The 21,487-nt window shown below is 43.3% G+C and overlaps 1 protein-coding gene across 2 annotated transcripts in view; it reads left to right on the top strand.

Moving 5' to 3' along the window:
- ano10a (anoctamin 10a) overlaps positions 1-21,171 on the top strand; it is a 34,114-nt gene extending 12,943 nt beyond the window's left edge. The window contains exons 14-16 of one of the 2 annotated variants that reach the window (XM_041942155.1): positions 10,096-10,212; positions 13,242-13,258; positions 19,845-21,171. In XM_041942155.1, coding sequence (XP_041798089.1) covers positions 10,096-10,212; positions 13,242-13,258; positions 19,845-19,914 — 204 coding nt within the window. In that variant the 3' untranslated portion in view covers positions 19,915-21,171. The remainder of the gene's footprint in view (positions 1-10,095; positions 10,213-13,241; positions 13,259-19,844) is intronic. The other variant, XM_041942154.1, reaches the window with a different exon arrangement.
- Positions 21,172-21,487: the final 316 nt, after the last annotated feature.

Genomic DNA, 21,487 nt, shown 5'->3' with positions numbered 1-21,487 from the left:
AGTGTTTTAACTGCTGTAGAACATAATTAAAGGTGTTGAACGTCCATGCGAGATGTTGGCATCACCAGACTCAATGTGCCAATGAGAAAAGAAGTTGTTACGCACAACTTCAAGAAAGTTGCTTTGCCTGAACAGGTGCAACAGTGGAGTGAAACGATCAATGACACAGTCCTGATGGAGGGACTACATGTCGCCCTGCTCCTCATTGAAATGAACAGGGAACAAAATCTCCTCTGACTGCACCTTGACAAGCTGCCTAACCAGCTAAGTAAGTGAAAACACTTGTGTGGGTGTAGCATACATATAAAGGGCCTTTAGCTGAAAGGTGGAGGTGCAGCCCTGCTCTGTACACATTCTATACACCTGGTGTAGATTTTTGACCACTAGATGGAGCCAGAGTCCACAGTAGATCTAGATTGGCGAGAGAGACCGAGGAACGGGGAGAGAGATTTTGCGTGCTTAAGTGTGTGTGCATAAATGTTTTTTGGACTGTGTGCCCTCCTGTCAGCCTGTCGTCGTTTGGGCTTGTGTGTGTGTTGTTAATTCCAGCATTCCCACTCCAGATTTTTCCTGTCCTGAGTCCACCTCTATTAGAGGTAGCATCAGCCCTCTCTCTTTTTCTATTGAGACAGCACGCACACTGACAAACGCACACACACACACATACACCTCATGCCTCCAGAGAAAAAGCTTAAAATAACAGCACAAACAGAGAAATAGCGAGGCTGTAGTGAACAGGGGGGCGATGCAGTGGGGAGAGGTTTCTTTAGGACATTCATAGAGAAAACATTTGTATGTTTGTGGTGCTTTAACAAGCTCCGGAGGGATGATTGTTCTAACAATCTAGTTACGTCTCAGACTGTAAAACACTCCATAAAATCATTCTGTTCTTCACTGTATGGTGGGTCTCTGCTGGTGCTGAGGCAGAAACTGGGTCATATTGATCGCCTGCTTGTTTGATTGAATGTGTGGTCTGCACGCGCACAGCTGAATGATAAACTCTGCTGTTCGTGGAAAACTTCTCCTCTGTGTGTGTTTGATCTTCTTCAGCAGCTGTCAGGATAAACGTGTGTTTAATTAAATCTTTCTTTGGAGGGACTTCTCTTTAGCCTCACAGATCTCCACATGTTTAGATCACTGACTAATTTTGTCCCAGGAACCCCCCTCTGGACAATTTTTTGTCACTTCCATTTTTGTAGTAGTGACTGTTTACAATGTAAGAGAAATGAATGGTTAGAGTGAAACCGATTTCTTATATGTTGCTCATTAGTAACAGGCAGGTGAATTAGGCTGATCCTTATTTTGCTGCAGACTCCAAAGGGCCTTTAACATACCAAGGCTACAATTGTGAGTGTCAACTGGTGGTCCACGGGCCAAATTCAGAAAATCCATGCATGCATCTGAAGTTACTCGCCAGTGGGAGAGGCCCAGTCCGCCCTAAGACTGATCATATTTAAGCTTGCCAATCCCTGGCAGCGAGACAAAATGTACATAATTCATAGTTCATGTCTTCTACAGAATCTGATTATTGTTGAACTCCCACCTCTCCACTCCACGGACTCACCGTCAAACCACTCACCTCGCAGACTGGACGTTCCCCGGAGCCGACAGCAGCACGCTGACCAGATTAGATAACTCCGGGGTTGCCGGAGAATCACTGAGCTTGTCTCTTAGAGGCGTCACTTGGGTTTATTTTCTTTGGCCAACTGTTTTATTGAGTCTCAAACTGAGCATTTTTGTTGCTTCCTGGGATCCTGAAGAGGAGGTTTTAGTTGAGATCAGGACTCATTCATTGCTTGTTGAACTGTGGGATCTGCCTCCTTGGTGGAGCTCTGAGAGCATTTTCTGGTTAAGTGTCTATATTTATACAGTGTAGCTGGAGATTCACAGCGATCCTGTCCTCAGATTATGGTGATTTCATTGCGATTTATTTTCTTATGGCTGACATCGTTGTCATGGCAGCATTTTCTGCTGGAGAGAGTGTTGTGTGTTGCTGCTGCGGAGTTCACACATTAACGTTACACCAGAGAATTTGCTGTCAGCTCCAAAGTCACAGATACCGAATCTGTCAACTTTTCTCCAGAACACAAATTCTCCAACTGGTGTAAATGTTCTAAGAATATGAGTCACAAATAAATATGGACCAACTGTCTGAACTTTATTGCTTTAGTTTCACGCTGGCCTCACAAAACATGAGATGTTGATTAACTGATCAAATGTTATTTTGTTATCATCAGTCGTTTCAGACCTCTGATCTTAAATAAGAATCAGATGTGGATCTTTGACTGATCAGTGTGATAACACCTGCTTTAAAGGATGATCTCCAATGTTTTTGGTGATGCGCTGACTGCTACCCCAGGGCCAATGTGCCAGAGTATCAACTTGAACACAAGAAATGTCATAGAAAAGGTAGATTGCCATCTAATTCATTAAGCACATTAATCCTTCTAAGACAGATCCAGATCCTCCCTCCACCTTCAGGATGCAGCATCAACTTAAACAGGCCAGTTGCCATGACATTAACTAAGCCCATTTATGCTCCTAAGAGGGCAACATTTTTCATATTTTTTGAGACACCATGACCTTCAGTGCCATCCTCAGGATGAGCTTTGTATTTTTAACGACTATAAGAATAATCAAACAAACACCAGCACGTTGATTGTTCTGTCCAACACTCGTGTACTGACTCTAGGAGCTGCCAGCAGAGCTTGAGGCTTTTAGGCTTGATGATTAAAAAGAAGACGGTAGGAAAGTCACACGCTCTGGTGCTAACAGGGAGCATGCCACCTCTCATCCATCCCTGCCTCCTTCAAACCGTCTCCTGGGCTGAGTAGAAGTGAACGTGACTTTTTATAGCAATAGACTACACGCTGGCCCCGGGGAGGCTTTTCTCTGTTTGACTTATACTCTGCCCCATCACCTGAATGAGGAGAGGGGATGGTGCTGCTCTGGTGAACGCAGAAAAAATGAGGGCAGCTCACAGCATGTGTTGGGCTATTACTCTCTTTTTCTGTGTGATTGTGTTTGTCAGCGATTCATCCTGCACATGACGACACTCTGGATCAGTTAGACCTGCCCGTGCACACTGTACGTTTGGATGTGCTCGGCCTGTGATAGAAGGCTCGGATCAAAGTGGAGATAGGCGGAGTGAAAAACAACCTGCAAATGAAATGAAGGCATGGGTAGACTTGAGGGAGGAGATGGAGAAACAGTGAGGGAGGAAAGGGCTGGGGGAAGAAATGATAGGTGTGAGGAGAGAGAGAAGAAGCTTGATGGATTAAGAGAGAGAAAAGCAGCGCATGTTCGTATGATGAATCTGAGTCACGAGCTGATTGTACATCTAAGCACGTTCCTCCCTGTTACCATACAGCACATTTCCTAGAACAGAGCAAGCAGGCTATTAAAGAGATGGGACAGCAAGAATAACGAGAGCCAGGTTTTATAATGTTGAGTGTACCAAGGGGGAGCTGCACACAAATACACACAGATGTTGCTTATTGACACAACATCCAATATACTGCCACAGGAGAGGTACCAAAGCCATTAACAGGCCTGCGGGTGCATGCATTTTTTAAGTACGGCCACCTCCAGCGGGAATGGAACCTCTAACCCTGACTCTATTAGTGCTGGGCTTCAGTCCCACGGAGGACCACAAATGTGTTTTTCGTCCAACAGTTTTAGATTTACCTTGGTCAGTTATCTTCGCCATCGTTTGTATCTCCATTCTTTAAAGAGAGAAAGAAGATTCAAACAGTCGAAGGTTGAAATCAAATCATTCAGCCCATGTTATCTTGGTTACGGGGTTGGGGTGGGAGCAGGGGGGAGGAAAGGCAGCGCCTCGTCGCTTTCTTGCAGCGGTGCTATGATACCTGGGTAATTACTGTATAGGGCTTACACACATCAGCGAGCAGTAACCAGGCAACCGGCCAGCCTGCTACAGAAACAGACAGAGACTTTCTTTCAGAGTCACGGGTCTGTCTGTTATAATCTACTTATTTCAGTGCAACATGACAACAGAACAGGGACTCTGAACTGTGCCTGCTTACAAAGCCCCCAAAATGAAAGCAGCCAAAACATTCACAACAAAGAGAATCTGAATTTTATTATAATTGCATGCTGTGGAGACCTCCTGGTCTGTTCTGATCCGACAGTGCAGGTTTTCCTATCGGTGTTCGTCCGCCAGTGACACACCTTTGGATCTGCACGTAGCACAAGTCATACATGTCAACTATTTTCAAAACATTTTCAATTATCTGAAAACTTGTAACTCAAACAGAAACTCCAATGTTGAAACAATGAAAGCTGAGTAGTTAATCAAACTGAAAGCATAGGGGATGTGTTAGCACTACGCTGTATTTATGAAGATTTTATTCATTAAAGGATAACTTTCGTTTTTTTACAACCTGGACCTTATTTGTAGCATTAAATACGACCATTTACTCACCCAGACAACTTTGGTGACATTTGGAGTCGTTTTGAAGAAATTAGCCCCAGAGGAGCGGCGCGTATATGCGAGTACTCGGGGCAACAGAGCAACATTAGCATTCATTCGTGTTTCTGGCTACCTGATGAATCTGAGTCCAATTTTCACCCTCCTTTTATCTCTGTTTTTGGTCTCTACCAACCCCAGAGGGAAATATCTGGCTCTTTAGCTGCTAAATGCTCCACTATGTTCACCAGCCAGCCTCTAACTGTGTTTGTCTGCTGTGTGCTGCTGAGCAGGTAGTGAACGGTGGGTTTATCAGAGCTGTTTCACTGAAAGCAGCTGCCTGCTGCTGCTGGAAAGGAGCTCGATGAGAGTGATGAGGCTGAACCAGGCAGTAAAGTCGTGGGCTAAAAACAAACAGAGCAATGAGCCGAAAGACTCAAAAACACAAACCCTCACCTGCAGGGCTGAGTGGAACTGCAGAGTCAGGCGATAATTCTTGTATTCATTTAAATAACACCTCTCGTTCTCGTTCACATTGAGTGGCTCAGGATGCACTGTTAATAATAATAATAATAACTAATAATATTGATTTGTGCAGTTCAGTTGCAATAATTCTGAGTAAGGTTATTCATTTATTTATTTATTCTGCAAGTGTTTTTCAGCTAGCTTTAGTGTAGAAGGTTAAATCATATATGTCATTCTGTTCAGTGTGGTCAAGACTAATATCCTATGAAATCATTTCAACTAAAGGAAATAGCTGTACCTGGTAATAAAGGTGTCAATGAGTGCCACTTTCATGAGGGTTTGTCGGTGTGTCTGTTTGCCCAAGGTTATTTTCAGCAGCCCACCACACAGTAACCTCATTACACTACTTTTCAGATAACCAGATCAGCTTTCACCCGCTTGCAACTGCAAAAGCATCAGACCCAGACTCACCAATTCACTAGCTGAGCCGAGCATCTTACTTTGTGTGTTGGCTGTGCATGTAGTGAGCGGGCTTTGAACTCACTGTACGAGGCATCTTATCACCTTCCAGCCTCACCTGGTATAATAGGATGCCCTCACGGTGCTGGTATTTGTTTGTAGGGAAATCATGTTTGGGGACTGTTTTATTTTAATCTCTTATAAGGTTAGATTAATATTGTCTTAGGGTCTGTAGCACTCAGAGGAACCTCATGTTATAACATTGATAATTCATTTTGAGTGACATTTCCCTGTAGACTCCATGTAATCATTATAGAGGAATAATATTTCTTTGATTAGCTGTAAGAAAGGTTGTATACTGTCATTAAAGCTGCATTAACCTTTTTTTTCTTTTTTATTGCACTGGGTCAAATAGCTATGCGTGATGTAAAAGGACAAATCCACATTATTATTATTAAGTATCACTTGACTCTGCAGCTGCGCTTCAGTATTTCAGCATTTAGTTTTGACACTTAAGTGTTTTGGTCCTCTCTCTGCTCTCATTCACCTCATTTTTAGCAGCAGGCAGCTGTTTTCAGTGATTAACTCAGATAAATCCATTGTGTGCTACCTACCCAGCACTACAGATCAGACAGAGAAAGTTAGCAAACTATCTGGCAAACATAGTGAAGCATTCAGCAGCTAAAGATCCAGACATTGACCTCATGTCCTCATGGCTAGCCTCTTCAGGCACATCAGTCCGGCGTAGGCACTACGATCAGTTCCATAATAATGATGATGAACTTTATTTGTATAGCACCTTTCAAACAGGAATTGCAGCTCAAAGTGCTTTACAAGAAAGAAATCACATGCACACAGTGAGTGCTTCACATAGAAAAGACATAAAAAATGAGGGTTAAATAAGATGGAGAATAAAACCCACTTGATATTGATAGTAAAGGTAAGATAGCACAAGCGACACTGTATTCAAGAAAAGGAAATATCCACATCTTAATATGCCAGAGAGTCTTAGTTTGAATGACATATTCTGCTCATGTCAGATCACACATGAAATGGCAGCATTAGTAGTTCCCCATCAGTTGGATTGATGGTGGATTGAAATGCTAATTTTCCAATTAACAGCGAAGGGGTGCCATGGTAACAGTATTAAGTGCTGAATACTGAAAAGTGGAAATAGCAGTTCCTCTTGATTTGTGCCAACCTTGTCAGCAGTGTAGCTGCAGATTATAGCATTCAGCCAGGTCTGGGGATTATTATTCTCATTAGCGAATTTGTTAAAATTACGTTTAGGACGGTGCTAAGGACTCCCTTTTGCTCCAGTTGGAAGCTTTGAGTTTGTCCAGAGGAGAACTCAGCCATTGTGAATGCACAGGAGGAGATCAGGAGGATCATAGAGGTGAAGGACAAGATCAGTCAAGTTCCTTTGCCAGCCTAGTACATGTCCTCCGTGTAGCGATGACAATGAAAATACCTTTCAAACTGAGCATTTGAATTTCCATCACATCCATTATGTCAAGCCAAACAGAATTTATTGTCAGACCTCGGAAAACACAACAACATTTCAGAAGTCACCTTCTCCTTCCAGTCTTAATCGAGTGTCCTCTCAGTCTCAATCTAACCTTGTACTGCTGAACACTCAGAAATATAAATTAGACTTGAATAGCATTAGCAATCAACTAAAAGCTGGAGTGTTTATTGTGCACTTTCAATCAATATGACAAGTCACTAAGATCAGGGATTTCTTTGCTTGTTCTGCTTGTTAATTAGTGAAGCTGCTGTGCTGACTCGAATGACACAACTTCTTAGTCTGGGCTTCTCTCAGCCAGAAATGCTGACAGACCTTTATTCATTTCCAGGGCTCAAAATTTTTAACAGCTCTTCTTGGAAGCAAATTGAGGCACCATAATTGTTCCACAAATTTCCCGAAAACCTTGTCTAGTGTTACCTGTGCACAAAAAATATGTGACAATCCTGGCTAGAAGAAGAAGAGAGATTGTTGAGAAATATCACTGGACTGCTGGTGTAGGTCCATTTAGTGGAATTATGATCTGTGACTAGATGTTTTCTACATGTAGATGGAAATACTTGGTGAAAGCTAATGTTAACATTAGTGTTTGCGAGGATTGCAATGCTAACCTGTCTATTTTGAGAAAATGTTACACCTGAACATATTACCACTAGATGCTCATAATCTTTTGTCTTACCCAAATCACTTAGTTCAATAAGCCTGAAACCTGTTTCTGTGGACCAGTCTGCCCTCGTATCTGCTCTCAGTCTTACACCGTTTGTCCCATCTCCTGTAGCATACATGAGTCCATTACTGTGATGAAGAAAAGGGTACTGAATCAAAGGAGGTGATGGCAGTTGGCCATCCTCCAGAGGGACTGGCACAGTGTGTGTGTGTGTGCGCGCCTGCTTCACTGTAAGTTAGTATTTGTACTGGTTCTTCCGTGTGTGTGTGTGTGTGTGTGTGTATGCATGTGCGTGGTGGCCAGTTGAAAACCGTGTTTGCACAGCATACGCAGCATAAGTGAGTGTGCACAGTCATCTTCATGGGAAAACACACTCCCTGCTGTTTCAGATGTGTGCAGGTCAGCTGTTTCTGATAGCCAGAGAGAGGAGGGAAGCTGAGATCTGACAAGAACCTGTTTCTGCAGAGAGGACATTTCTGAACCAGTTTAGAAAAAACAGTTTGCAGTGGAACATACTGCATACATTGGATGGTTTATTGTGATATCTTGACTCAGCCATTTGGAATATTCCCAATAGGACAATGGTTTGTTTGTCATTATTTTTGGCTCATCGGTCAGCACACCGGATTGGATATGAAACAATTCCTCTGATGGTTACATCATGTCTTTGACAGAGCAGTGTTAACTTCATAATGTTTTTCAAGAATAAAACATGAGACACTCCTTTTGCTAAAAAGAAAAAAAGGAGACTGTGATGCACAGGATTCATGAGCCCTGTAATCAGTTGTCTGTCACATAAACAGGCAAAAAACTGAGTTAGAACAGACCAGTCTGATGTGTGTGGAGGTGTGTGTGGCTATTTTGTAGCAGCCTAGTGTCATTAACATGTGATTTCCTGAAGGTTAACACAGTGGTGTCACTGTGTTCTGCGTTCTGGTGCAGCACTATTGAGATATGAGTATAGAGTATGTGTCCTTTTCAATAACTAAGGGACAAATGCTTCCTACACTATAAAGCAGCTGTGGACAGCAGATGCTGTAAGAATCACTCATATTCATGTATAGATCACTGCAGACCGCTTCACAGAGTTCCTGCTTTAATCACATTAAAAGTTTTTTTTTGATACCGATTCACACCTGCTGGTTGGCGAGTGCTAAATTAAAATGGCTTATTTATATTTTAAGCTTTATTGCTGTCCATTTGCTCCAAGTATGTCCTTTGCGCTTGTTAATAAAATCACCATATTGGCAGCAGAGTGATGTTGCACCAGAAACAGATGTGCTTCTGAGGTGTTTACTGGTTTCTGCCAAACTACCAAAAACTGGCTTTATGCTGGTCTTTGCACTGCCATGAAAATAGGGTCCAAGTTCTTCTTTATACACAGCTCACTTGTTGAAGACCAAACTGAATGCAAAAAGCCCCAAAACAAGCAAGAGAAGATGGCTGTAATTCAGACACAGAGCATCACCAGTGAATAATATATACCAAGTACCTCAAGTCTACAAGCCACAGACATCAGCAGACAGCCGCTGGCATTAGCCTTTTATTTAAAATACACTTTAACCTCATTGTCAATGTTTCGTTTCATATCTGTGTGGGAGGACGCAGCCAACACTGACTGTTGTGTTTAACCACATTTCTTGTCCTCATTCAGCTTTAAAGACATCTGTACAGAGACTGTCTGTCTCACCCTGTCTTTTGTCCTCTCTGATTTTACAGCACATGAAGGACACATCCCATAAAACGATAAGATAATCTTTTATTAATCCCACAGCGGGGACATTTGCAGTGTTAAAGCAGCAAAGAGGTGTATTGCAATATTAAGAAGCATCAGCAACAGAGAGAAAGGGAGAACCATTCTCAGGCCTGAATCTGCTCTGGTCTTTCTTATATAGCGCCTTAGCATTGTCAGTCCAGTCCAGTTTATTATTCAGGTGAACACACAGGTACTTGTAAGATTCCATCATCTCAAGGTCCTTTCCCTGCATGTTCACTGGTGTAGCAGCAGAGTGTTTGCCCCTGTGGGAGTTCCCCACCATCTCTTTGGTTTTCCCTGCGTTGATCTGGAGGTGGTTCCACCGGTACCAACCCACAAATCCCTGTGTCAGTCCTCAGTACTCCCTGTCGTCCCCATCTGCAATGAGAAAAACAATTGCAGTCGTCAGAGAACTTTTGCAGGCAGCAGTCCTGATTTGTGAGTGAAGTCTGCAGTGTAGAGGAAGAGGAAGTGAATCAGGACTGTTCCCTGTGGGGCCCTCGTGCTGCAGATAACCATGTTGGACTTACAATCCTGTATCCTCACATGCTGTGGTCAGTTGGTCAGGTAGTCCATGATCCATGCTGTGAGGTGGTAGCCCACCTCTGTGCACTCCAGCTTGTCCCTTAGGAGAGAGGGCTGTGTGGTACTGAAACATAACCAACTTATGTTGATCTCGCTTTCAAAGCATGTTCTCCCTATTGTATTTTAAAAACATGATGCAAATAAAAGCTGAAAAGAACTGACTCTAAAGCATGTTAATCCCTGTAATGTGTGTTATTCTGTGATTTCAGCATGGGCTGCTGGCCTTTAAGTTCATCCTGACCTTCCTCATCCCAGATGTTCCCAAACACATCCAGATCAAACTTTCTCGCCTGGAGTTTGAGTCATTGGAGGCCCTCAAGAAAAAGGTAAAACTACATAGTCTGACTACATAATGTCTGTATGGACAGAGGCAAGCTTCAACAGAAAGTCACTCTACAGTCACTCTGAACACTTCATTTATTCATACATATTTTAATGACTGAACAAGCCTGTCATATAACAGTGTACCTTTGAAATTTTTTTTCAAAGATAAAGAAAATAGCATAGAATAGTAGGCTAATATGTTCTTACTAGTGGCCCCTGAATGCAGCACACACATAGCATTGATATCAAGTCAATACATCACTGTAAACAAAACATAAGTAGATGCGAATCAACATGGACAAGCAAGTATTTCTACAATGGCTGTGATGAAAAAAGCTAATCTCAAAAGTCATTACAGCTCAAAACCTGGTAAACTAGAAGAGCTGCAAAGACAAATGCGCTTGGACAAAGTTAAGACTCTTTGGTGGAATTTAGATGCCCAACAAGCAGCTTTCACACAAGACCACATTCTGACAGAGACACTGACTGAAGGCAAGTTCTGTGGTGTGTGAGCCAATAACTAAGAAGCTGAAACCTCATTCAGAGGGAGAATTGGTGAAGGAGAGCCTTGTTGCTGCTGTGGAGCTGCTATCACCAGACAAAGTGTCAGTTTGTCTCAAACAATTCATAGGGAGGAAGGAAAGCCTGATGTGGAACTCAGTGATAGCAAGTGTCTGTGTGATTTGACCTTAATGGTGGTCATTACCAAGAACCTCTCAGAGCTGAACCTCGAGCTCCAGCAGCCTCTCAGCTCTCTGCTTTCAAATGTGAAATCATTTGAAGAGAAATTAAAGCTGTGGCAGCTGGAAAGAGGAAACACTGAACATGTTGATATACTCTGCAAGAACTCCTTTAGGCATGGTGGTGGGGGCTTGTGTGCACGGGGAAAACATTTCACAGACAGAGGGAAGAATGGATTCAATTAAAAACCAGCAATTTCTGGAAGCAAATACCACAGCATCTGTAAAAAAAAAAAACTGAAGGTGAAAAGAGGATGACCTCTATTGAGGATAATGATCCTATACACCCCTCAAAATCCACAGTGGACTACCTCAGGAGACACAAGCTTAAGGATTTGCCATGGTCACAGTCACCGTTCCTAATTAGCATAATCAGCACATTTGTAGTGTTTTGTGTTATTCATTGTATGAGTGAAAGCTAGGTCCTGTTTACTGTAAACTGTGCTGACCAGTGTCAGCAAGAAACACAAAGAAGTGTTTGATGCTTGGGAACAATGTCTTTAAACTGATGAGAACTGTAAATAAATCGTAATATCTCTCATTTCAAGTCAGTGAAAACGAAAACAATGAGCCGTAGGCATGTTTTATTAATTACAGTTAAACATTCACAGAGACATGCCTTAATATATGCTGTATTAAACAGAAGAAAAGCATCAGCAAAACCAGCACAACACATGTTGTTCCAAACTCTTTGAGAGGGCAGAGAATCTGATCCCAGAGAAACATTTGAATGTGTTCCTGTCGGTCACAGCTGACCGTGCTCAGCCTGTGATGGACAGCAGGAAGACGTTGGGAACGCATGAACTGCGCCACTCCAAAAAGCTCAAGCTGTGTCCTTGCTTGCCTCATCAGCATCGTTCTGCAGCCCTGATCACTTTATGATCTTCTTCACACCACTGCTGCCTCTGGAGCTCTGTTCAGTCAACATCTTGACAGATAAACTTTTTTTAGTGTGAGTTTGAGTCTCACGAGATACGTGCAGCTTTAAAGCATATGTACATCTGTTTGGGATGAATATATCAGTTATGTAGTGATTTGATTCATCAGTCTCCCATCCATCCAAGATAAAGTTCGTAACACTTTGCTTACTTCAAGACAAGAAGTAAGAAGTGTGTGGTGTATTTATCTGCAGAAATCCTGCCCTATGCATGTATTATCTTATTGTCTTAATTTTTTGCTGGAGCTGCAACCTTTGAGCAGTGGGTGCGTCGCCCTCAGCCAGCGACAGCGAACAGGTGAGGTCACGACTGACCCTGTAATCTGTGTCATCTCTGTCTTAAGCTGAGGGAGCTCGACTAAGTTCTCCTGTCTGGGCACAAAAACAGCTAGCTAATTTTGCTGTGGGCTCGTTGACTGCTGTCTGTAACACGACAGAGTCCTAGGCGTAGTAATTACGATGTCATCATGACATAATTATTGTCTGCTGCTGTGCCAAACTCACTGGCTAATTAGAGCCAGTAATTCATTTATTTGCATAAGTTGTTTGTTCATTTCACAAACAATGGCATTAAACACATGATTTGCAAGAAACTCACTTTCCTGCAGGTAAGCAAGTTTGAATGTTGTCCTGCATAGGATACTTTTGATTAAATTGTTCCTTTCTAACAGGTATTTATCAATTGGTGATTTACACAAATTCACATTATGACACACACTCATACACACACATTTTGTGGCTGCAATAGCTCCCCAGCCAAACTACCAGCACACAACAGAGACAGACCGTATATATATGTCCATTACAACATGCTGGCCCATAGCTTCCCATTTAGCATTCAGAATGGGCTCTTGAAGCCTGTCCCAGACCACTTTGCAGAAGACAAATAGTGTGCCTTATGTTAATAGTATTGATATGGCTCCACAGTAAAGCATTAGCTTGCTCGGCACCGCAGCCATTTGTTTGATGAGGACTGTCGGGGCTGAGTGCTCCTCTGATGAGCTGTTAGTCTTTTGGTTCATCATTTCTCTCTCGTGGTTTTTGGTCAGACCTCTGCAGCTGCACAACATGTAGCCATTTGACAGGTTTGACTCTTCACATCCACTTTCCCTCATCCTTCAAGAAGGACTGTCCTGATACAGATTACACACAGATAGTAGATGATTTTGGGAATCACTGAAGATCGTGGGTTCACCTTGTTACAGGCAATAAGAAATGTGTCCTTCTGTGGGATAAAAGTGTAGCACAGTCCCGAACAGGCCGCAGTCATGTTAAAATGTCCTTTGTTTTCTGCTACATCGGCCAGTTTTGTTTCGTTTGATCCGTGTTGTTCTGTGGTCTCTCGGTTCTGCAGAGACAGCTCCATGGAGGGTGAGTAGCTCTGGATGTTACTGGTTTGTAGACTGGAGTGACATTGTTACAGGGCGTTGTGTGTCACTGTTGATATTGACATCATTACTTTATGTTGCTGACTACTCTTCTAATATCTTAACTCCAGTGGTTTGTTTGTTTGTGAATCTGCGATCTAACATGGGTTCAGTTTGAGAGTTGGCAAGATCACCTTTCCCACAGCCATAATCAAGACTAAAACCAGTTATTCACGATTTAACAGTCAGCATGTCCTAAGTGGTTACCTCTTCACACCTGACCTCATGTATGACTTACTCAAGATTTAACATATACGCTGGGGTTTAAATGCTTTTCTTTTTTTCTACCTGGTCTATCATCCCTGCTCGCAGTCTGTTTGACCTCAGCCTGAGAAACTCGGCAGACAGACATAAAAGCATTCAGACTGAGTTAAAGCTAAGTTCAGGTTAGTTAGACTGCTACTTAAAGCAAAGCTCACAGATCCTCAGTGGTCATCAACACACACCGGGCCTCATGCGAGAATCACACACAGACAGATTCATTCACGGAAGAGAATTTGTGGCATTCACCTATAAATTTAGAATTTTTCTTATGTACGAAACCTGAGTTGTCCAATCCCATGAACAGACCCAAACAAACAACAAATGGATCCTGATAACAAGTACTGTGTGTGTATCAAAGCCTGATACGTCTTATTCCTCTGTACCATAGAGCTCCACTGTTATTATTATATTCATCCACTTCTAAAAATAGTCCCAAGCAGATGCACAACTGTGCATTCCTGTTTGAGTAACATGTGCTTCAGAATTTCAGAATTTCCTTTTTCAAGTAAAACTATACATATGTGAGGCATTTATTAAGACTTACAGCGTCAGTAGGAAATGGGCTTGCGTCTCAGAGACACAGACATGGTAGCAACATCAGGAAATATTGAGAGACGGACTAAAACATTGTCAGTTGTCGGGTATTCTCACTGAATTTGTTGACTCTAAGAAAGCACTACAGGTACAGCTGAGGAGTAATGTGCACATTAATGGAACTAAAAGCATTAATGTGCATCAGTTTGTCAGAATGACTGAAGTGGTCCACAGTCCAAAGACATGCAGGTTAATTAGCAACTCTGAGCTACCCATAGATGCACAGGTGAACGGTTGTCTGCCTCTATGTGTCAGCCCTGTGGTTGACCAGGGTGTAGCCAGCCTCTCACCCAATGACACCTGGGACTGACCCCGGCTCCCCACAGCCCTCCTAAAAGATAAGCTGGCATGGATGGATGAAAGGACGGACAGACAATGCCTGAAGTGTAGCAGTGTGACAGATTAATAGATAGGCTTGATGGATGTAGGTATGGATGAACCTCAAACTACATGAATGTTGCAGGTTTTAATGATGCTGTGAGTTGTCAGTGTCTCTTAATTACATTTGAAAATGAGACTGGTTGATTAAAATGCAACAAGCAGCCCTTTCCCCCATGACGTTCTACAGAATATTAATGTAGCTAAATAAAGTGTCCGCCAACGTGCAGTCAGAGACAGTCACAGGAGGGTATGTAGCATAAAGTGGAGAGAGAGATTTGCGCAGAGATCTCAGGTTCCCACAGGAGACACTCGATCAGACGGACGAGTGACTTTCTTGGCGGCGCTTCACAGGCTACAAGTCACCTTCCTCTGCACTGCCATCTGAGCAGATCAATCACAGCACAACAGCACAGGACCATTCCATACCTTAACCCTGACTTCATCAGACAGAGAAACGGTGGATACGGCCGAGAGCTTTCCGTGAGATGTCACCGCAGTGACACATCGTTTTTTTCTGAAAACACCACACATTGTCCACATGTCCAACAGAAAGTGTGCAGAGATCAGTGCTGTATGAGTGACAGGTGATCAGAAACAAAGTCGTTGCTAGTAATAATTGTGAGCGGGGTTGAGGTGTGTGAAGTGGCAGTGATGTTGGGGGGGGTTCTCTGTTACAGCTGAGGATAGTGGGTTGATAAAACAGACGGTCGGAGGCTTGACTATCAGCAGCTGTGAGTGACAGGTTGAAGAAATGAGCTCTGTTTGTGGCAGTTAGGATGGCAGCGAGCTGTGTTTGTGGTCAGGTGTGTTGACAGCTGTTGAGCAGCTCTCTGGTTTTTGAAATATTGGTCTGGAGGAAGTTATTGAGCCATCTGAGGGGTGGAGGTTATTGTGTAAAATGCTCCATCAGAGCTTTCTTCAAGTTGTTCCTCTTATTTGCAGAGGTTTATTTAGAATGTCCTCATTCTTGCTTGATCAACCCCTGAACCTGGAACTAGCATTTAGCACGGCCTCCTGAGCAGCAACGTGTCCTCAAAGCAGGCAGAGAGCAGTGGGAACAACAGAACACATGACAGTGGCTACATGCTGCGCTCCCCTTCAGTACGTCCCGGCAGTGGAAATGAGCTGTTAGAGTGTTTATAGTTCTGGTCCTGGATTGCTGTTGTGGGACTGTAAAGAATTTTATTCAGGATCGGTGTCACCTTGGACTTTCAGGAACTGTAATGGGAATTTTTCACTATTTTCTGACATTTGATAGACCAAACAAATGAACGATGAATTGAGAAAAATGATCAGCAGATTAATTGAGAATGAATTGAAAGTAATTGAAAGTTGACACCTTCATATCTGCAGTGCAGACTTGGACGAGTCATTTAAGTTTAGCAGTGGACGGCTGGAGATACACTGTTTTATTTAACCATGCACTCACAGTGACAACCAGAGCTGTTTTCATACCAGCCTTTGTACTTTGGGTGTTACCAGAGGATTCCAGTGTTGGACACACCAGAGCACTCAGACATATACAACATGGCAACACTCTGAGGTTATTGTTTTATGGACTCTATTAGTTTGTCTTCTAAACCTCCTGCCATTGTTGTTGCTGCAGAGGTGCCTCCTGCCCCTCAGCACTCATCCAGCTCTATGACTGCTGCACAGATCAGATCGTAACAATGAATTCACAGATTCGACAAGTTATCAGTGAGTGAGCTGTAACACACACACACTCAGGCCTGACAGAGGATCACGTTCATTGTCGAGGCTGCAGCCTCACTAATGCTGACACAGAGCACTGCAACCCCAGTGGACCCCACACAGAGACTTAAATAAGCCCAGATGTCCACTTGATGTTTGACTTTCTATGTGTATAGAGAACTGCATGAGTGTGTTTCAGCTTTGTGGCTGTGTGTGTTGGTGTTCAGGTGTGTGGAGAAACTGGACTCTGGTGTGGAGGATGAACATTTTAATTCCTTTGTTTGGGTGCGTTTCTGTTTTTGTATCCCAGCGGGGATGCACACCAGCCCATGGGGGCTTCCTTCACTGTGTGGACAAAACTCCCCATGGGTCTAGACTGCTTCTTGAGGGTTAAGACTTGGTTTTGCGGGTTGGTTTAGAATTAGGTTTCCATTACAGCTAGGGTAAGGGGCTGGAGAATGCATTATGTCAATAGAGTGTGATAGTGAGACAAAGTGCTTGTGTGTGTGTGTGTGTGTGTGTGTGTGTGTGTGTGTGTGTGTGTGTGTGACAGATGAAATAAGGCTGTGTAAAACTCTGCTTCCTGTCCTCTCTGATCAGTGCTGACATGTCAGGACAGTAAGCAGGACACGTGGAGCAGAGAGCGTCTCTGGCTCCACAGACGAGCCTCTGAGGACAGCAGGGCCAATGAGGAGCAGTGTGTATGTCAGCTGTCAAACAGAACAAGACGTGAGGTTACTGAAAAATAGCACAAAAAGACAAGGCTACAGGTTAGTTTTCATAACGACATGGACCGGAGACTCTTCCACCTGCGTCGTGGTCACTTGGTCAGAGGGCTGGAACTGATAATGGTTCTCAGAACCCAAGGTGCCATCTAAAAATTAGTTTTATTCAACAGACGGTCCAACACACAATGATTTACACTGATGTCAGGCAGAGAAAAGCAGCTCAAAGCAGGGAGTGATTGACGTTGTTTCTTATTAAATCACTCAAAATAGGTGACAATAATCAGCTTACTGTTTCAGCACGTGTTACCAGTGATGAAAACATTGACCTCACCAGACACTGCAGTCTTTACAAAGCTAAACTTCATGCCTGCACTGTACAGCAGACTTAGTAAGAGGTAAGAGTAAACTTCCAGCTCTAGGACTGAGGTCAGGACTCGTCTGAAGGTGACACACACCATGAGGCCAGTAGGAATCGATGTTTCTCTGCTTACATGCCATAACATGCTGAAGCCACTGCTCAGCCAGCCTGTGACTTTTTCAGATCAGTGTTATAAAAAAAAAAAAAAAAAAACCTTTTGGCACATAAGTAACATGCTTTATTTAGTACACTTGAATTTTAAATCTAGTCAGTTTTAGTTTTACAGCCCGAAGTCACACATTTGTCTCGAGGGTCTTGTGGATCTGTACGTCAGACCCTCAGCTTGGACCTCAAGTGTAGGTTTTCCCTTGTGTTCACTTATTGTGAATAATAAGAGATAAAACTCCACCAAACCGCTGTACTGATGAGATTTCCAGTTAGATGAGTTATTGGTCTGTCTTTATTCTTGCCTGTGCTATGTTTCTTTTTTGCAGACTCATCTGCTAAAAATCAGTAAAGACTGCGTATATATCCAGGCCGTGGACGTCCTGTACATTAACTATCCGGACACTCATCCTCTGGATTCTCCTCTGGAGGAAGGATCTGTGCCTGTTAGTGGAAGGATTTAATTCCCCCTTTATCTTCCTGGGGGAGTCACTTTGTGTTTAACCCCACTGCTGCCCCTGAAGAATCAGCTCTGAAGCTAAACGGCTGCCTCAGCACAAACCTCTTGTGGATCAGTCTGTGGGACAGAAACTTAATAACATCCAATTTGCCTGCTTTGCGTCCAGCTAGAAGCTTGATTAAAAAGTAACTCTGCCAAGATCAGCATCCAGGGAAGAGCGACGTCTTCAAAGCCATGGACTGTAATTTATTAAAGAGCAACCCAGAGCTGCGTCGTGGCCAACTGGAACCAAAAACTGTGTGTACACTTCCATCTTTAGTTTTACACGCTGACTCTCTCTGCTGCTGTCTGACCTCGTGGAAAAACGTCAGCGGGCAGACTTCTGGTGTTTGGACAGCTGTGAAAAGATCCGACCTGTGTTCCAGGATCAGGTTTTTGCTTACAGTGTAACTCAAGCCTGCGTCGAATGCTCCTGATGACCCATGATCCTCACTGAGATATGCGCTGTCAGCAGAGCGCCACGACCCATACCTGCCTGCCACACCTGTACGCCTCCGTGTGTTCCAGAGAGCCAGTCCCGAGTCCCTGACAGGCTCCCTCTGCCAGAGACTGTCCAGACCCTGCAGCTGCTGCGCTGCTCACATGTAATGCTATTTTAAAGCCTCTGCTCCCCTCGCTGCTCAGGACTTAATGTCACAGGAAACAGAAGGAGACACTCTGCCTCTGGGCGACTTATGAAACAGGTACCGCCAGCCAAGGAAGAGGTGCTTACACTGAAGCACTGCTCATTTCTCAAAGGCTGTGCACAGTCGACCTCTGAGGAGCCTGCAAAGAAAACTCATTATTTCTAATACATATTAGGGGTTTTTCCACCTGTCAAATACATCTCAGCAGTTGCACCCCAGAAACCGTCTCAGTGACTGTCGTCTTAGTTGGACCGTGATTCCAACACATTCAAACTGTTGAGATTTTCACACACTGTATGCCATTTGTCACAAAACACTGTTCACCTCTCTCATCAGAAGAAATCTCAGAGGTGGATATCTCAGAATTTCAGAAACCACAACTGTATGCAAGGCTGGGTGTTTCTGTTCATGGAGCCCTCAGCAGTTCAGGCAGGCGCAGACGTCTTTTTATAGCAACATGTTGCATGCACTCTCCGATCATATATGTACATGACCTCTGTCTCTCTCCCAATAGGCACTCCATACATTAACACTTGGTGCTCTCAGAAACAGAACCCCCTCCGCCTCCCCAGACTCCGCCCCTGTCAGCATTTAGATGTTTATGAACACGTCTTTTAAGATCGATTCATCTTCATCAAATGTGTTTTGAGCTTAGAAACAGATTTGCAGCAAGGAATGGTTCAAATTGTTGGACACAGCCGGATGCTGCGGTCAGAGAAGGTGTCACACACTGATCCTTTGAAGCATACTGAGGCCTTGTGAAAGTCATCGCAGAGAGAAAGTACCAGGACATCAGTATGTGAACTGTGACCTGATACTCTGATGGCTTTTTAGCGATGATCCCAGCATTTCTCTTTGTGTGATTATTAATGACACAATGAGGGCCCAGAAGTACAGAAATGAGACTAAAATTATAATAAACCGGAATAATCCTTTAAGGTGTTGTCCTGTAAATAATACAAGGACACAGACAAACTCCCCCCTCGGGTGCGCGCACATTATCACATTCAGCCAGACGGTTGGTGGGAAGGTGGGTTTCTGCTTCTTATTCCAGTGAAATGCACAGCTAACAAAGCAAGATGGATGCCAAGTGCTCTCACCTCCTTTGAATAAATCTCTCACTCACACACACACACACACACACACACCTTTCAGCAGTGAAACAAATCCACATGAATTTGTTGCTGTTCTGTGTGTTTCAGAAAATGCTGGAAGCCTCGGAGCTCGGTAAGATGGTCCAGTGAGGAGGAGAGGAGAGCCTACAGATACTGATGGACCGCCGCTTCTCACAGCTTTAACAGACCGCTGTTTACACTCAATCACATAGACAAAGCCACGTTATTTTTGGAGTGTGTGTGTGCTATCTGTCTCATCGGCCCCCTCAGTGATGCAGCGTCTTCACTGCACTAGAACAGTGGTTACCTGTTGAATAGCACTGCTTTAGATACATAGCTGTGTGCCAGATGTTTTATGTTGGTCTTTAAAGGAGATGTACTGTAATGAGGTTTTATTCTGGGGTGGTGTACACATGGGGGGATAATTAGGAATAATTTTGTAAAAGCCAGGTGTTCAAATCACAGAAAAATGCTGTATTCTGACATATTATACTGTAACAAATATTGATTTTATCTATGACTGTTGATGGAAGTTCTATCATGTCTGTGTTCTGTTCTTCAGCCACTGAAGTCACTTTGGGTTGGGTTAAATCAGTACTGTGTTTTGGGATGACGTATATTTGAAAGTTTGGCCACCCACAGTTATGTTTACTCATGAGTTAGAGCCCTACGGGGTGATGGTGTATGCACAGTAAACAAACTTCACCAAAGACTCCATCTTATAAATTTCAGTATTCAAGCTGCTTGTAATCAGACAAAATATTCTAGTTATAATAGCTTGTGTTCTGCACTCTAACCATGGAAGCAAATAATGGCTATAAATGTTTAATTTTCGACACCTAATTGTAAAATGTAACCACTTCTAATTACTAATTCAACTCAAATCAAAAAATCAAGCTACTCATATCAATGTTAAAAAATCTAACTTGAACACGCTGCCATAAAAGCAGTAAAGCCTGAATGGAATCAATCAGACTTATCAGGTTACAGTCTGTCAGTCATGTGGTGACCGGAAACCTGGACACTTGTTTCCTCTCACTGAAACCACTCAAATTTAGTGGTGTTTAAATGTCAACATTAAGTATCGATCAGTGATGAAACCTCACAGTTGGGTGTTCAGTTGCTTCTGGGATTCAGATCATATGGATTTTTTTGTTTGTTTTTTTATGTCCGCTGACAAGACCATGACAGATTTTGCTGTCTTTATCTTAGCATGTGACCAGGGTATATTATCTCATAACTAAGTATCAGCCTGTTACTTGAAGTTAAACCATGCACTCTCCAAACGCCGCGTGGTGCCTTGAAATGCAATGCCTATCTGAACATTTGTTTTTCTACGCTCTGCACACACAGTCCTCTGGTATCTACCTAATGTATTGAAACTGTTGTGGAGTGCATCTTTATTAAACGCATAAAGAAGGAAATGAAACGTGTGTGCGGCTGTATGTTTGCAGTGTCAGTGTAACATGCTTCAGCGCCGTCAGTCTCTCAGCTTCTGCGTGAAGCTCCGCAGTGTTTGTGTGAGGAAATAAAGGGCCGAGTTCATGGAGAGATGAAGTGTGAGTAAACCTCGGTGCGCCATCTGGTCTGGAAGCTGCTGGGTTATTTGAGTGGCAAGCAGTAAAACCCCCTAAGTGTCCTGTAGCATGTTAATCACCAGCGACTGCTTTTCAACACCTTCAGTGAGCTGGATCGCAGCCTCGTCTCTGACCCACGTGAGTCTGTGTCTT

Source organism: Chelmon rostratus, chromosome 8 (assembly GCF_017976325.1).
Source record: "Chelmon rostratus isolate fCheRos1 chromosome 8, fCheRos1.pri, whole genome shotgun sequence".
Lineage (NCBI taxonomy): Eukaryota > Metazoa > Chordata > Actinopteri > Chaetodontiformes > Chaetodontidae > Chelmon > Chelmon rostratus.
This window is presented reverse-complemented; position numbering and strand designations above follow the sequence as displayed.